This window comes from Toxotes jaculatrix, chromosome 3, assembly GCF_017976425.1.
Source record: "Toxotes jaculatrix isolate fToxJac2 chromosome 3, fToxJac2.pri, whole genome shotgun sequence".
Classification (NCBI taxonomy): domain Eukaryota; kingdom Metazoa; phylum Chordata; class Actinopteri; family Toxotidae; genus Toxotes; species Toxotes jaculatrix.
Genome location: NC_054396.1, coordinates 28,913,667 through 28,930,655, shown reverse-complemented (window position 1 = coordinate 28,930,655; position 16,989 = coordinate 28,913,667). Strand labels below are relative to the sequence as shown.

Below are 16,989 nucleotides of genomic sequence, written 5' to 3'. Positions count from 1 at the left end.
TGTCTGTGTCTTTATACGGTCTATGGTCTGTGTCTTTTCTAATAATCTCTTCTTTTTTTATTTCTTTTTATGTGTAGATGAAACACAATGCAGCATGTTAACCAGTGGGCTTCAGACAGAGCCAGGCTGGTTCTGTCAATTCTTTCATCTTATTTTTGAACAGAAAACACTTGAGCATATTTTCCAAAACTTTCTTGATGAAAGAGTTAATTTTAATTTTAATAATTAAATTTTTGTTTTACAAAAACTTTATCTCACCACCAACAGAGCACTGTGGTGACTGTGAAACAGGGTCAGCAGCACAGACAGGAAACACATACTGTCCACGATAAAAGATAAAAACTGTTGGGCGTGTTTTGCATGCACTGGCTGTGTGTGTGTGTGTGTGTGTTTGGGTTTGGGCGGGAGGGGGCAGAGACACTTCCTCTCTCTTCTGTCAGGCGGTTTTCTGAAGAGTTCAGAGTTTGACTGAGGACACATCAGCAGCTGTTGCCATTCTCTCTCTCAACTTTTCAAATTTCTTTTTTTTTCAGCCGGCCCGGTAAGTTGCTCTTCTATTTTCTTCACATTGCAACTTTAAAGAACTGAAAACTCCTTTACATCACTGGTGTTGATTAGTTCTGCATTTCTGTGTCTGCTTGGCATTTTACACTGAATGACTGAATACCTGGTAAGAGCTGGCATGAAATTTCTGAGAACTGCAGCCAAGACTGAAAAATGAAAAATGAAACCACCACCATGAATCCACAACAAGTTTTATTATCATCATGTTGATTTGTATTCAACACCGTCAGTGAAGTGTTGAGAGTCCTGCAACATTAACAAAACAATTAGATGTTAATGCATCATTAATATAAATAATTCTATAATATATTGAATAATATTAACCTCTAAAATGGGTCATTCTGCATAATGAGTACTTTTACCTTTTTTGCTTTAAGTACATTCCTCTGCACTTTTACTCCAGTAAAATATTTTTTACTTCTAACAGAAAATTATTCAAACTGTGTTGTTGTTTTTTTATTTAAGAATCTGAGGACTTTTTCCACCACTGTCAAACTGTCATAAAGGAGTTAGTGAACTGTTCTGTCTGCTCATTCTAACATTAAAAAAGACTTTAAGACATAAAATTACATGTTAAATACACCGACCTTGTCCAGTAGAAGTTAAATAAGAAAGTTTCTAACTAAAAGTGGAAGTTGGGAAATGAACTTTCATATTGTGTGTGCATGCTTGTGCATGTTTTCTATTTCTCTTCATATTAACTGTTAACTTCATAAACACAGTCACCTCAGAGCTGAATGTTGAGGCCGTTATCACAGGTCTCAGCCAGATTATAATGCAGAGGCTGAACCGTAAACATAGCAGGCTGCCAGCTGACATTTCCCCTTCAACAAAATCAGCCACAGATATTTCACCCTGGGGCTGTTTTTTTTTTTTTTTTTTACTGTTTTCATTTCTTTGTTTCTCACACAGCATCTACCTCAGTTTCTGCTTTTTTTGGCGTCTGTTCCCCATTTTCCTGCTCTGTCTATTTTGTTTCACGTACAGTATGAACATTTGTCACTGACACTGTTCATCCACTAAAACATCATCAATCATTTCTCTTTCAAAATAAAGTCAAAAATGAAGATAGCAGCCTTCAATGCCAAGAACCTGGGAATGAAAAAAGTCTCAAACCCAAGGGTCGTCCACGAGCTCATCAGGGTAAGTCTGATGAGGTATCTGATTATCAGATTTTATGTCTGTATTAATCATTTCAAGTGACTGGAAGGTAAAACAAAGTGCACACCAGGACACCAAAGGTAATACATGTACACAGTATGTGTTCAGTGACGCATTTAACCGACACGTTGACTGTGTTTCTTCCAGATCATTTCTCGGTACAATGTGGTGATCATACTGGAGGTGGTGGATAAGAGCGGGAAAGCCATGGAAAAGTTACACCAAGAGCTCAACAGCACCAGGTGAGTTCTCCGCACTGAAAAATGTGTTGTAAGGAGGGTTTTTAAAAAACCCTCCTTACAACACATTTGCCAGATAAACACAGCATAACATGATAACGACATAAACACTCAAAAAAAAAAACAACTATATGCTTAAGTGACTCTTACAATATTCAAATAGAACTGCTTACAAGCTCTAATCTTATCTCAGAGAACAAAAAACACCTTATTACTCACACAAACTCTCTATGACTGGGATGGGATGTGACATCCTTTTTTAAATGTTGTGTCTGTTTCCCTCAGCGCTAACAAAAAACGTCCCTACGCCATGGTCGCCAGCGACCAGCTGGGACGAGACACCTACAAGGAGAAGTTTGTTTGTTTCTACAGGTAAGAGCCCAGGTTCACGGTCCACCCTCAGGTAAAGGACCAGTTCACTCCAGAGTGAAAGATCCATGTGCTGTGAAGCCAACGTGTGGGTTTTACATACAGTACATGATAAATGTAGCACGTATACAAACACACCAAAGTCTTATTACTCCTGTGTGTGTTTTTACATGTGTGTGTCTCAGAGAGGATGATGTGGAACTGGAAGATCATCACCAGTATGAAGACAATCAAGTTGGAGACGAAGACGCCTTCGCCAGAGAGCCCTTCATCCTGCGCTTCAGCTGCCCAGCCACAGGTTTGTGCTTGAAATGTTTCTATAAATGTTTTCTGTCCAAACACACAGGTGTTCACGCTCCTGTGTATTTTACCTGTGTATTCCAGTTGTGGAAGACCTGGTCCTGATCCCAGTCCACACCAAACCAGAGGATTCACTGAAGGAGCTGGATGAGCTGCATGATGTGGTCGATGCTGTCAGGACAAAGTGGGGAACTGATGTAGGTTAATTAAATCAAATGTGTGAAGGTGAAACTCATCTGATCACACTCATCTCCATGATGCACTACTATAGCATGTAAAAAAAACATTGAAGCAGGTTTGGAAACCAACTTTAATCGAAAAATGAAAGAACTTTTAGCTCATGGCTTCACGAAATGTTGCAGGTGCTATAACAGAACAGCAAACATCCTAAAGGAATAGTTTTCCATTTGGGGAATGACGCTGATTGACTTTCGTGCTGAGAGCCAAAGCTCTCCTGGTTTATGAAATGTGTATGTAAACAATCTGCTGTTTTAACAGAGGGTCATGTGACAGACTGTTGTAGTTCCTGGAAATCCAACACATAGCTAACGTCCGTGAAATAGCAAACTGTCATTCACTCGACAAACAAGATGTAACGTGTTTATCAGGCTTTAGATGTGCCTGACGGTGGGTTTGGCTCCTTCAGGATAGGGCCAGCTAGCTAGCTGTTTCCCTTTGTTTCCAGTCTTTATGCTAAGCTAAGCTAACAAGCTTCTGTTCATAGCTTCATATTCACTCGACAGACGTGAGAGTGGTGTCATTAACTTTCCACCAGAGAGGAAATAAAGAACAATTCTTTGATTTTGGTGGAATGTAAGATGTGTGAGCAGGATGTTCCACTATTGTTTGGTCCAGGACTGAGAATGAACTCCTTCTGTACTGTTTTCAGACAGAGATATTTCTTCCTGCTCTCTGGTGGTTTGGCCTTTTTTTTAAATGGCTGTTTAATATTTGCAGGATCTCCTACATGTAAATGCTGCTGTGAGTGTGATTTAAAAAAAAGGAAAAGTCCAGAGACTGCACACCGTGTTACTGGGCACTGTTTCATTTCATTAGTATTTAAAGTGTTCACTGAATGTACTTAATAGTGTACAAAGAAAATGAACAGTATAATTTAGCCCATTTTAGCAGAGCAGTGTGTTTGTTAAAGATACACTTCCTGACTCACACATTCAGTACGATGTCCTTCTGATTTGTTATTTGTTATATTGGCAGTTTTCTTATATTGGCTTTGGCAGACACCGCTGTTGTTTTGGACGGAGACTCTGGTGAACAGTCCTGAGAGAGAAGTTTGTGTTGATCTGTGATTTTTCAGTGACTGTTCTCAGCGAGTCAGACGCCAACACGCCTGCTCGTTTGCTGCAGAAACTGCAGAGTAAGAAACCAGAAGCCTGTGTTAGCACAGGGGTTTCTGTGGTTGTTCTGCAGCAGGCCGGTGCTCGTTGCACAGGTGGATCTGCTGTGTGTCACATGACTGCACAACATCGCTCCTGTTAGAGGCTGCTCACAGGAGTGTGTTATTCTCTACCTCTGGCATTAATGCTAACATCCAGTTAAACTGTTTCTCTTCTATGTGATCACATCAGTTGATAGACAAAGTTATATTTAAGTGTTTGGACACCTGTGATTAAACCTAAACACATATTTACAGACAGTATTTTTTGTTGTTGCTTTTTCTTTTGCAGAAAATTATGATTTTGGGGGACTTTAACGCAGATGGACGTTATCTCACCAAGAAGAAGAAGAAGGAGGAAAAGATCCGCATCTTCTCACCTCCCTACCATTGGCTGATAGGTGATGATGTCGACACCACAAGCAGCAACAATAACGACAACACTTACGACAGGTGAGGCACACATCAGGTAACCCAGCCACTGACGTGCTTTATTTCTATAAGTACATCTGTGCCCCACCCCCCCCACCTTCCTGTTTCACTTTCATGATCAGTTCCTGTTTACTGAACATCTCAGATACAGTTTGGTTTAATGTACAGAGGTTTGATTGTATGGATTTTACCCATATGTGTTATCTTTGTCTACTGCCCACTAATAGCTACTTTTCTTTTTCTCTTCACATAATTTTAATGTTTTTCTCCTTCTTCTGTTAACAATTAGCTGAGAAAGATTTTAGTTAAGTGGCTGTTGAAAGACCATGATGCTTTTTCTGCCAACAGGATCGTGGTGTACGGAGATGCCATGCTGAAAGCCATCGTCCCCGGCTCAGCCAGGTCTTTCAACTTCCAGAGAGAGTTCAAACTAACTGATGAAGAAGTAAGACTGAAAAAAAAGATGAAGCTTTAGACCTCCTGTCTCAGAAATGGAAACCATGGACAGTGTACTGAGAACCAGTGTCATACAGTGTGCAGTTTACAGTGATAACAGATTTACCATCAACACTTTTATCATTTCCTGAAACAACAGATCTTTGGTTTCACTCAGAAATAGACAAAAATAATTACTGTCACTGTCAGCTTTAGCAATTACTGCTACCTCCCGAAATAAGACTGAAACAGCTGTCTCCAGCTGAGTTTTACAGTCTTTAAATAAAACAAAAATCCCTGGCATAAAATCCAGGTAGCCAGGAAACAAAAACTCAGCAGAAAACCAAACAACAAGACTTACAGACACAGAGGGTAACGGGCCACAGGTGATTCACATTAGGAAGGGGCAGACAATCAACAAGGCGCGAAACAAGACAATGACAGGAAGTAGACTTGGAACCGATACACCAAGAACAAGGCTTCAAAATAAAACAGGACTTACACAACTCAGGCAACCAAAATAAGAGTCCTCAAAAGTCCAAGACCTGAACAAAAGTCAGCTACAGGCAGAGGCGGCTGGCCCATAGGGGGCGCTGGGGCACCGCCCTCCCAGATGTGAAGGGGGAAAAATATATAAAATATATATGTATATATTTTATATATTTATATTTTTTTAAACAAAATATATATTATCAGTGTCATTTTTACTAAATAGTGTGTTCCTACATGCAATCTAAACTATATAAACATCATCTCCACCAGCTGACTCTCATTCAACAGTCAATTTCCCCTGACGTCGCAGATTAGTAACATTTTGGTCTATTAATAGAATTCTTCCTGGGCGCTAGTGAAAAGCGCCCCCGATTGTAGCGAAATAGCCAATTGTGTACTGTTACTGGGGGAAAAACAAAATATTCAGCCAATTAACGTCGCGTAATTTTAGGATTTGGGGGCGCTGAAAATTTAGCCCCTTACTCAGGAAATGCCGCGAAAGGGATTGCTACGAGGTCACAGGTTAGTAAGTCAAAGTGATGATGGCGGCGTTAACCACAGTTGAGGGGCAGCTTCCACCAAATTCGGTGAGATCCCTTTTAAACTACCCTTTTGCGAGAAGGACGATGGTAGAAAAAATATGTGTTAAGGAGCTGGGACCTGACAAGCCCGAAATAACCATCACCCAGCCAACCAAGGAGAAAGGAAAGGCCTATAACAGGACCTTTAACAGAAATTGGTTCCAGCGTAAATCCTGGCTAACAGGCTGTGGAATATCTAATGCGCTTTTTTGTTTCCCCTGCATACTTTTTAAAAGTGACAAGTGTGATTTGACGTGGACAGTTTCTGGACAGACTGACTTAAAGCACCTCTCAGAACGCATTAAGAAGCACGAACGGTCAAAAGTTCACATGGAAAACTGCATAAAGCTAGCTGTGGTTGGAAAGATAAGCATAGCGGCGCAGCTAGACGAAGGGCACCGCATCGCTGTCAGAAGGCACAATGAAGAGGTGGATAAAAACCGTCATATTTTATCAAAGATCATCGACTGCGTGAAATTTTGTGGTGCTTTTGAACTATCAATGCGGGGACATGATGAGAGTGTTTCTTCAGACAATCCCGGAATTTTCCGAGGTCTGGTGGACTTAATGGCATCCATAGATCGGGACTTGAGGGAACACCTTGAAAGTGCGACTGTATTTAAAGGCACTTCAAAGACGGTTCAGAATGAGCTGCTGGACTGTATGCTGGCAGTTCTGCAAGAACGGATCGTGGATGAGGTAAAGACAGCAAACTTTTTAGCTATCCAAGCTGATGAAACTACTGACATTTCCACACACTGTCAGCTAGTCCTGGTGCTGAGATACATCGACCAACGCAACAACATACAAGAGCGTTTTTTCGAGTTCATCAAGCTACCCAACGCCTGTGCGGATGCAATAGCTAGCGCCTTAATGGAGAGGCTGCGCACCATCCTTCCCGAGGGACACGAAAAAAAGTTGATCGCCCAGGCCTATGATGGGGCTTCAGTAATGAGGGGTGCCACTGGAGGAGTGCAGCGCAAGATACAGGACATCTATTCAAACGCTCACTACGTTCACTGTTATGCCCATCAGTTAAACCTGGTAATGCAACAAGCAACCTCTCACATCCCTCAGATCAGTCACTTTTTTTCCGACATGGGGGGGTTTGCTTCTTTTTTCACAAAATCGAGCAAGAGAACCGCAGTGCTGGATGAGGTGGTGGCGCATCGGCTTCCAAGTGCGTCGTCAACACGTTGGAACTTCAACAGTCGTGCTGTTAACACCGTGTACGAGCACAAGGATGACCTGGTGAAGTGTTTTCAGACCATCCGGAACAGAGAAGCATTTGATGGCCCCACAAAAAGAGAAGCCGGCGGCTATGTGAGGATGCTGGAAGATGAAGCTTTTTGCTTTTTCCTAGCATTGTTTCATAAGATCATGCCACACGTAGACATGCTATATAACCAGCTGCAGAAGAGAAACATCGATGCGGTCTACATCACAGGAGCCACCCAGAGGTTCATTCACAGCATGCAAGCTATCAGGTAGGTTAAATGCATTAATAATAATAATAATAATAATATATAATCTATAATCTTCAGAGCATTTTATACAGAAAATGTAGCTCAAAGCTTCAGCAGTTTGACAAAGGAACACAAGACCAGCCCAGTAGCTATGTTAATATGTAGTGCATCTATGATGTTTAGATGAAAATATAATGTGATGTTTAGATGAAATATAATTGCCAGTAATTGTAACACAGCCTTGGGTTTGATTAATATATCCCTCACCAGTTTTCAGAACTTACTCACAAAATTCCTGTATTGGATCAGGGAGGATGTTCCTAATCTGGTGGAGGATGAGGAGTACAGAAGACCTGTTCAGGAGCCACCCACAAAGAAACGGAGGACACTGGGAGAAGGCACGCAACACCACTTGGCACTGGAGGTGAGCACTTGCTGCTTGTTCTGATTTGAATCAGATCAAATCTAATGAAGATGCTGGCCATTTGATATAGTAATCCTGACTGAAATGTATATTGTCATATTGTCATATTATTATTGTCATAATATTTTTAAAAATTACATGTCATTGCATAGGTATGTGACACCATTATGAGCCATGCCGAGGAGAGGTTTTCATTCACCAAGCACCTCGTCAGCGCCACTCTGTTGCAAGGAGACTTGTTCCAGCAACACTGCAGAAAGTTCCCAGATTCAGCACTGGAAGCCACGGTGGAAGCCTATCCCTCATTGGACAAGGCCAGACTTAAGACAGAACTGTCCTTGATCTATGAAAACGAGGAGTTCCAGAGTTGCAGTGGTGCATTGGCTCTCTATCAGGTTTTGATGGAAAACAATCTTCAAGACACATTCACTGAAAGCGTAAGTCTTCTAAACATCCTCATCACCATGCCGATGACGACATCAGAGTCAGAGAGGTGCTTCTCTACTTTAAACAGGATAAAGACTTTCCTTAGAAACACCATGGCACAAGATCGGCTCAATGCTCTGGCCATGCTCTCCATAGAGAAAAAACTGACAAGAGACATTCCTGACTTCAACACCAGGGTCATTGAGAAATTTGCCACACAGAAAGACAGACGAGCAAAGTTCTTGTACAAATAATAACTCTCCACCCCATTCAGTTTATCTTCTCTCTGTCTGTCTCTCTCACACACACACATACACACACGTGCACACACATTGTTGATTTGTGTAGGTTCAGTTGATATCATAGCTGTAGCTGAATTTTGTTTTTGATACCGTTTTTATTTGTTTTTGTATTGTTTTTGATACTGTTCCTTTCTAAAGCGTACATGTAACCTATGTGAATTGTTAACATACTTTATCTGTGATTTTGAGAAGGAAATTAAATTATTATTGTGGAATTTAAGTCATTTTCTGACTGTTGATTTGAATGCTTATACTGGAGTAGGCAGGAAAATTTATCGGCATATCAGCCCCACCAAGAATTTTTTTCACCAGCCGCCACTGGCTACAGGGCTCATCATGACAAGTCCACGAAAGAGTCCATTGAGTCCAAAACGGAGGGACAGTAGGGCTTCAACAGGCCAACTCACTGTCACCATGGTGTTTTACAAAATGTGTCTTTATTTGCTTTTTAAGACCCTCAGTATCAGTGATCACTACCCTGTGGAGGTGGAGCTGAAGACCAGCCAGAAGCGCAAAGCACCAAGTAAAACGGCTGCGCCCCAAGCAACAAAGAGGGCATCCACCAAAGGACAAACTCAGAGGAAAGGTAAAATTGGTTTGACTGACCTCAGAGACACATATTAGATCTATACTGGATTTATACTTTACTTTCACCTTGTGCCATTTTGTGTAGCTGTGTAACTATTTAATGAAACAGCATTTTGCCACAATTTCAAAAATGCATCATAAATCTCACCTTCTGACCACAACTTCAGTTGGACTTCAATTATCTGAATTTGATCAATTACTATTCACTTATTTGAATGGATGTATAATTGATTATGCACATGTATGACTGTGTTTTTTTTCCGGGTGAAATGAATATTTCAGGTTTGTTTAATGTCATTTGAACACTAACAGGCCCACAGAAGAGGAAGGCGAAAACAAGAAGATAGAGAGGACCTTCAGCAGAAACACCAATCAAGACACAACGTTTGGACAAATGAGAGAGACTCAAGATCTCACATCAACTCGTAATTTTAGTAGTGTGATTAGATTTAAAAGTGTTTTTTGGTTATAAAAACTCAAGTGTGTTTCCACACATTGTCTTTGTTTTACAATTCTCCACAATCGAGATGAATGTACTGCAGCAATGACACTTGAATAATAAAAACATCAAGTTTACAGATATCTGCTTTAAATCTGCTTCTTGTTCTTTCACTCGGACGTTTGAGCTTTGAGACCAAAAACAGAGCAAAAAGGAAGCGAGTACAGGACTCAGATCCATCAGGTGGACACAAACACCTCTCCAGATGAAGGATTGTGTTGCTCTTTGTTTGCTAGAAACTTTTTGCCAAGTTCACTATACCTGCCCCCCCGCCCAAAAAAGATCCAAAACACTGGATATCTGACACCACAGCTCTCCTGTGGTCTCTCCTCCTCTACTGACCAGCTCCACCCTGGGGAGGTTTAAAAGGCTGTGAGACACCTGAGCCCCTCACTGTGGTCAGACACCTTATCCTCTCCTGTTTACTTCTCTTTCCTTCTCTGCCTCATTCGCTCATCGACTCATTTAGATTCTGCTCAGACCAGCCTGAGTCCTGCAAGTCCTGTTTTTATTCTTCCTCTTTCTCTCTCATTGACCTGCATCCTTCCATCTCTCTCTCCACCATGAGTCTGAGTCGTACCAAGCGAATCAGCTCCAGTAACTCTGTCCGGAGCAGCAGTGGGTCGAGGAGGCTGAGCGGTTTCGGTCCAGGTCAGGGGGGTTTCACCGGCGTCTCCCTGAGCAGCAGCTCTCTGTACACAGGCACCAACGGGCATCACCACGGCCTGAGCGCCTCGCTGGCGTCCCTGTCCGTCAACAAGAGCCTGCTGGCCCCCCTCAACCTGGAGATCGACCCCAGCCTGTCCATGAGCCGAGCCCATGAGAAGGAGCAGATCAAGAGCCTCAACAACCGCTTTGCAAGCTTCATCGATAAGGTAAAGAGAGTAGAGATGAAGCAGTTAGTCAATTAATCGGTTACAGAATATTAATCAGATAATTATTATTATAGATATAATTCAGGCAGAAATACCTGATATATACCTGACAACGTTCTCTGGTTCCAGCCTCAATAACGTGAAGATTTGCTGCTTTTCTTTGTTTTATATTATCGTAGACTGAATACATTTGGGTGTTAGACTCTTTGTCGGACAAAAGAAGTGGTTTTAAAACTTTACCTTGGTGTTTAGGAGAAAATAAATCTTTGTTTCTGCTTTGACTTGAAAGTAATTTACTGCAGTTAAATCTTTTAAAAGACATTAAATGAAGATAAAGTTCTGACTTTTCTTCATGCTTGATTAACCCACAAAGGTGATTTTAATTACACTGTGATTCTGGCACACAGGATCGTCTCCCACAGTCCAACTAAGCAAAAGTCTACTTAGAATAAGTGAAAACACCTGCACAGGCAGGTACATGGTCATGGGTCAGTCCACATTCATATTAGATGAACAGTGGAGCAGTTGTGGCCATGTTAAGCCTCCTGTTTTTGAATAATTCAGCAGGACATTAATGGGCGTACAATCCCTGCAATGTGCAGTTGTTACACAGAGATCAACACAAACTAAAGCACAGAGTCTGCACTTTCCCCACATCATCGTTGTTTTATTTCAGATCAATGTGGTGAAGAATAAAATCAAACAACAGAAAACTTACCACTGTCCAAATGTTCTCTAACTGATCAACTGCTCAAACTGCTGTAACATTAAAGCTAAACTAAGACATCAGGATCATACTAACAGTAAACTGGGAGGCAGACATGAGAAGTATCTGTGTTGAGGTTCCTGAAGAACACAGGCTGTACACCTTTCCCACAGAAGGAGCGAGCGGCTCTCTGATGATGCTGGACATTGATACCCTACTTAGGGAACATCTCCGCTTTCTCACGGAGTAGATAACACAGCCTCACAATGGAGGCTTTGTTGGCTTCTCACATCAGCAGAGATACACTTCAGGTGCAGAGATACAGTGCTGTGCACATTTGGACAAATGGAGGTCCATTTGTCCAAATGTGCAAGTTTAACCTTGTTAAACATTGATATAGGTTACCTCAGACTATATAAGTAAATTGTGCAAATCTACAATCAAATACAAATACATGATAACATGTGAAATATGTGAAATAAAATAGAAGTGTTAGAAATAGAATTCATGAATAAATCATCTCAGCAAACATATTTTTGATATCACATTTGATTTTTAAGTATTGAGCATCTCTCTGTGCATCTGAACACTCTGTCCAGCCACATTTGAGCAAGAATCAGCCAAATGCAAGAAAGCAGCAGTAACTTCAGATTTTCATTTGTGTAAACTTTGATCCATACAGCTCTTCTTCGCAAAGAAACTAAAAACTAAAATGCAGAAACGTAATCAGTCCAATGCAACAGGCAGACAATGCTGTATTAGCTGCAGGGTGATAAACCAGTTTAAATCTGATTCAGCGTCAATGACCTGAGACCACTGGGAAATATAATAGTATTTACTGATACTGGTTATTAGAGAAACAGTCCTTACTTAGATCTGAGCTGTAACTCAGAGACTTGAACCCTTAAAAAAAGAGCCAAAAATTCAGTGAATGCATCTGGGATTTAAACAGTCATTTAAACCCTGAAAAAGGTGGTTGTATTGGGCCAGTGGACATTTAAGCTATCTGTCCCATTTCCGTCCCTTTGAGTTGGGCTGTAACCTGATAAATCAGGTCAGACACGGTGTGGTTGTGTATCAGAGGGAGATTATTCTGCCCTGAACAGAAAACAGGCTTTGTGTTAGCAGGAGAAGGTATAATGGAAGGTGGATATACCTGGCTGCCGGCAGGAAACTCGAGCTGTGCAGATACAGGCCTGGAGTACAGGGCTGACATTGAGCTCGACCTGGTTATCTGCTGGAATGAACCTCCAAGTATCCTTGTGTCAAGGACGTTACTCTACTCTGTTCTTCATTTGATTTTTGCATGGATTAAACAAACAATATAAAATGAGATAGTGAGCTTTAGAGGTGCTGGTAAGTGGATTCTGTTACCACTGGCAGAGTCGGGCTGTTTTCCCGTTTCCACTACACAAGCTAACTGTATGTATACTACCTGCAGGTGTAGCCTATAGTTAGCAAGTTAGCTGCATTAGCTCCCATGCTATTAAGAGCAAAAGAGCAGATGTGCAGAAAGTTAAGCATTTAAAGAGAGACAGATTTCTTTTTAGGAATTAGTGGATCAAACAAGCTAAATATTGAATTTATAAAATTCACAAAATACGTGTTTCTACAATTTGGGAGCGTTCACAGATTTTCTAAGGTGGTTAGCCTTAGTGCTAACCTCGCACTCACACTAGCTAAACAGTGTGAATTAGCTTCTTTTGTTGTGTTACGTATTTGCAGCAGGTACCAAATTAAACCAGATACAAGCAGTGTAACATGAGTTAAAAATTATTTTTATTTTGATGGAACTGCCTGTGGAGGTACTGCCAACAATTTGTTGACATGCCTGCTGTTATTTTCACACTGGGTATAGATACCATCGCTGTCAGAAAATCCCAATTTCTCTGACCTGGAATTAGAAACCTGGAGGCTGATGTGAATGGTTATAACATTATAAGGTGAACATGGGATGAAATTCAACTAGTAGCCAATGGCTCCCCATGTTGCTCTGTTACAAATGCCAGAAGATGCCCTGATATATTTTCTGAAAAATATAAGCTCTAACTGCACTTTTTATCTCATTCTGTCCCACCGTCTTCATTCAGGTGCGTTTCCTGGAGCAGCAGAACAAAATGCTGGAGACAAAACTGGAGCTGCTGCAGGGTCAGGGGGTGAGCCGGTCCAACGTGGAGCCGCTGTTCGAGGCCTACTTGGCGGGTCTGAGGCGCCAAATGGACCTGGTCAACAATGACAAGACCAAACTGGACGGGGAGCTGAGGAACATGCAGGGTCTGGTGGAGGACTACAAACACAAGTAAATAATAGCACTGAGTCCATACATGATTTTTTAAATTTTATTTGTGTAATTAAATGCAGCACCCTCATCCCACTGTCCTGTCTCTGCCACAGATACGAGGACGAGATTAACAAGAGAAACAACCTGGAGAATGACTTTGTTATTCTAAAGAAGGTCAGCACATACACACACATTCATTCATATGCGTTCATACATTACAGGTGTGGTGAGTAAGATGAACCACTCTATTGTCCTTTTCCATTGTCCTTCTTGTCTCCCCCCTCTCTTGCTTGTCCTCTGTCTCTGTCCTACACTCCCACATGCATTAAAACTCATAAAGGCTTTGTCGACTTTTCTCATCAGCTTCACATGGGAACATTAGCTGGAGTCAGTTCATTCATTTATTCATCTTCTATACCGCTTGATCCGTCAGGGTCGCGGGGGAGCTGACAACGGGCGAGAGGCGGGGTACACCGACACTGGACTGGTCGCCAGTCAATCGCAGGGCCGACACACAAAGACAGACAACCACACACGCACACACACTCACTCCTAGGGGCAATGTAGAGTAGCCAATTAACCTAATACACGAGGTTTGTTTTCTGATTGTGACCTGGGCTTTTTAAAGTAAAGACATTTTCTAACACTGGATTCTATTAAATGACAGATAGTGATTTCAGAATAGAATTATGAAAAAAACAATTTAGTTTAAAATAATTACTATGCTAAACAAGAGTCACAAAACAATAAGTTGACACTGACATTCATTTGAACTCGTCATGTCTAAGGGGAAGGTTGTGACTTCACATAGGGTGTAGCTGAGAGCACACATCTCATGTCATCTGTCATAGTCTGGACCAGTATTTTAATTTTGCACATGACCTGTATGTTTCTTACTGCTGCTGTCTTTCTCACACATGGTTGAGTTCCCTTCTGAGGCTGTTATCTTCACAGCCTTCGACTTTTTTTCTTCCCTTTTTGATGAACAAGAATCTTTTCAACTTATTGTTCATCCTGATGATTCAACCTTTTCCTCCAGGTGAAGAAAATCTTTGACCAGCCAGACATATATGATTGGCTATGGGGGAAAAAAATTCAACAGGAATTCATTGCCAAAACTTTGTTTGCTTGTAAAACTGACCCAATTGTGTTGCACCAGTAACATCCAAAATGTTTATTAGCACACGGTGGCTTTGCACAATTTTTCTCTTACAGTGTTTTTAGCCATGCAGCAGGACTCTGTCTCAGTCAGTCCACCACTTTCTCTGTATGTCAGCTTTGTTTCTGTGTGTGTGTGTGTGTGTGTGTGTGTGTGTGTGTGTGTGTGTGTGTGTGTGTGTGCGTGTGTGTGTGTGTGTTTAGGATGTTGACTCAGCCTACTTGGTGAAGGCAGATCTGGAGGATAAGGTGGGAGCCCTGACTGACGAAATCAACTTCCTGCGCAATGTCTATGATGAGGTACAGAAACTTCCTCACACTTTGAAACAGTGCGATGGCGGGAATAGTTAGGAGTTATCTAAACACTCATCTTCTGGAATTTCCTTACAGCACTTGCACGCTTCCCCCCTCTGTCTGTTACAGACACACGTCCTTTTGGTTCATTGTTCTGTCGTGATTCATTGGAGAGTTGACTTCAAACACTTAATCTAATTTGGGTCAACAGAAACCTTTGCTGTTGCTGTTGTAGACATTTTGGAAACAAACAAAAAAAAGTGGTTGTGACAAAAACAATAGCAAAAAAGAAAATACAAACAAATAAAGGTTCATATTATCCCCTAAAGAGCTCAGCAGCCCTGCAGCTTCATAGAAACATGCCTGGACAAGCAAACAATGTTTATTTGTTTTTTAACCTTGCGATTGCATGAGTCTGTTATTACTCATTGTTATTGTCACTGCTACTGTCACCTATCGCTTCTATTTTATTCACCGACCAGGAGCTGCGTGAGCTGCAGGCCAGCATCAAAGACACCTCTGTGGTGGTGCAGATGGACAACAGCCGCAGCCTGAACATGGAGCAGATCGTCGCTGAGGTCAAAGCTCAGTACGAAGAGATCGCAGCCCGCAGCCGAGAGGAGGCAGAGGCCTGGTACAAGAGCAAGGTGAGGACGAGGAAGCAGGGCTGGTCAACAACCCTGAGCACATATGTACAGAGCGATAACACATGGTGAACACGCAGGACGCAAGCTCTGCAGGTTTTACAGTAAGTTATAATTTTTTTGAAGATTGTTAAATTAATATCTTTTGTGGGCCTCTGTAGTTCGACCAAATGTCGGTGCAGGCCAGCCAGTTTGGAGACGAACTCCGCATTGTGAAGGGAGAGGTGGCCGAGGTGAACCGACTCATCAGCCGACTGCAGAGCGAGATAGAGTCCGTCAAAGCTCAGGTACAGTTAGAGGCAATATTCAGCGTGTTTTTTTACTAGATAGTTCAGGTGCACACTGGATGATTTCTTGTCACTGTCTTCTGCCACCACTCCCTCCCTCCACCCTCAGCGTGGCAGTCTGGAGAACCAGCTGGCTGAGGCAGAGGAGCGTGGAGAGTTGGCTGTGAAAGAAGCCAAGTCCCGGACCAGAGACCTGGAGGATGCGCTGCAGAGAGCCAAACAGGACATGGCCAGACAGCTCAGAGAGTATCAGGTGAGTGATGGAGGGAGAAAGAAAACAGTTTTGGCAAGAACAGACAGAAAAGAGCCCAATAATGATCCTCAGTGTCAAGTTATGTGGTGTCAAACTGAACTAAAAGTCCTCGTTCATTTTCTCCTTCACCTGCAGGATCTGATGAACCTGAAACTGGCTCTGGACATTGAGATTGCCACCTACAGGAAGCTGCTGGAAGGAGAGGAGGACAGGTGAAGGAAGGGGAGAAGAAGTGGTGGTTATGTCTGTGTGTCTTCAGTACAACATACCAACTAAACTCTGTCTCTTCTCCTGCAGACTTGGACAACAGTCCATCCTCAACATTCAGGCTGTCTCCAACTACAGTAAGTAACAAACTCAGCTAGAAGACGCATTGGGGCACAAACCCTGAGGTGGTGGAGATGGAGACGTTCCAACAACTAACATAACCTTAAAACTTCTTTCTTATGTTGATTTAAAAAAAGCTTGTTTTTAAGATGCTGGTCATAGAAAAGAAGAGATCTGAAAAATAATCAATACTGAAACTAATAATTAGTTACAATACTGTTCTGTTTATTGATATTAACTATAATAGGATCCATACACAAAAAGGATCTCTCTGGTGTTTGTTTCCATGTTTGTCCTGTTCTCTTTCATCATCCTGTCTTCCCTCCCCTCCGTCTTTGCTCATGATAACCTTCCCTCTTTCTTTACTGTCTCTCTCTTCCTCCAGGTACTAAAAGTACTAATGGCTACCACAGTAACAGCAGCTCTCCTGCTCCAAAACTGCTGATAAAGACAACTGAGACCAGAGATAACAGCAGATACAGCACACGCTAAG

At 41.9% G+C, this 16,989-nt stretch overlaps 2 protein-coding genes across 2 annotated transcripts; both read left to right on the top strand.

Moving 5' to 3' along the window:
• Positions 1–407: 407 nt before the first annotated feature.
• On the top strand, positions 408–9,752 carry dnase1l4.2 (deoxyribonuclease 1 like 4, tandem duplicate 2). Its single transcript, XM_041035048.1, has 10 exons — positions 408–541; positions 1,621–1,707; positions 1,873–1,967; positions 2,250–2,336; positions 2,519–2,631; positions 2,718–2,830; positions 4,319–4,479; positions 4,807–4,903; positions 9,038–9,170; positions 9,485–9,752. The coding sequence occupies exons 2-10, from the start codon at positions 1,627–1,629 to the stop codon at positions 9,517–9,519; spliced, it is 915 nt and encodes a 304-aa protein (XP_040890982.1). The 5' UTR covers positions 408–541; positions 1,621–1,626; the 3' UTR covers positions 9,520–9,752.
• A 482-nt stretch (positions 9,753–10,234) lies between these two features.
• si:dkey-222f2.1 (intermediate filament protein ON3) lies at positions 10,235–16,521 on the top strand. Its single transcript, XM_041033016.1, has 9 exons — positions 10,235–10,546; positions 13,343–13,551; positions 13,647–13,707; positions 14,896–14,991; positions 15,468–15,632; positions 15,791–15,916; positions 16,026–16,169; positions 16,305–16,381; positions 16,467–16,521. The coding sequence occupies exons 1-9, from the start codon at positions 10,235–10,237 to the stop codon at positions 16,519–16,521; spliced, it is 1,245 nt and encodes a 414-aa protein (XP_040888950.1).
• Positions 16,522–16,989: the final 468 nt, after the last annotated feature.

Excerpts from the sequence above, each read along its gene's own strand:
- dnase1l4.2 (XM_041035048.1), top strand. The coding sequence starts at position 1,627 with ATGAAGATAGCAGCCTTCAATGCCAAGAACCTGGGAATGAAAAAAGTC. Across the intron at positions 1,708-1,872 it reads TCGTCCACGAGCTCATCAGG|ATCATTTCTCGGTACAATGT; the intron begins GTAAGTCTGATG and ends TGTTTCTTCCAG. Across the intron at positions 9,171-9,484 it reads AGGACAAACTCAGAGGAAAG|GCCCACAGAAGAGGAAGGCG; the intron begins GTAAAATTGGTT and ends GAACACTAACAG.
- si:dkey-222f2.1 (XM_041033016.1), top strand. The coding sequence starts at position 10,235 with ATGAGTCTGAGTCGTACCAAGCGAATCAGCTCCAGTAACTCTGTCCGG. Across the intron at positions 15,917-16,025 it reads TAGAGTCCGTCAAAGCTCAG|CGTGGCAGTCTGGAGAACCA; the intron begins GTACAGTTAGAG and ends CTCCACCCTCAG. Across the intron at positions 16,382-16,466 it reads CTGGAAGGAGAGGAGGACAG|ACTTGGACAACAGTCCATCC; the intron begins GTGAAGGAAGGG and ends CTTCTCCTGCAG.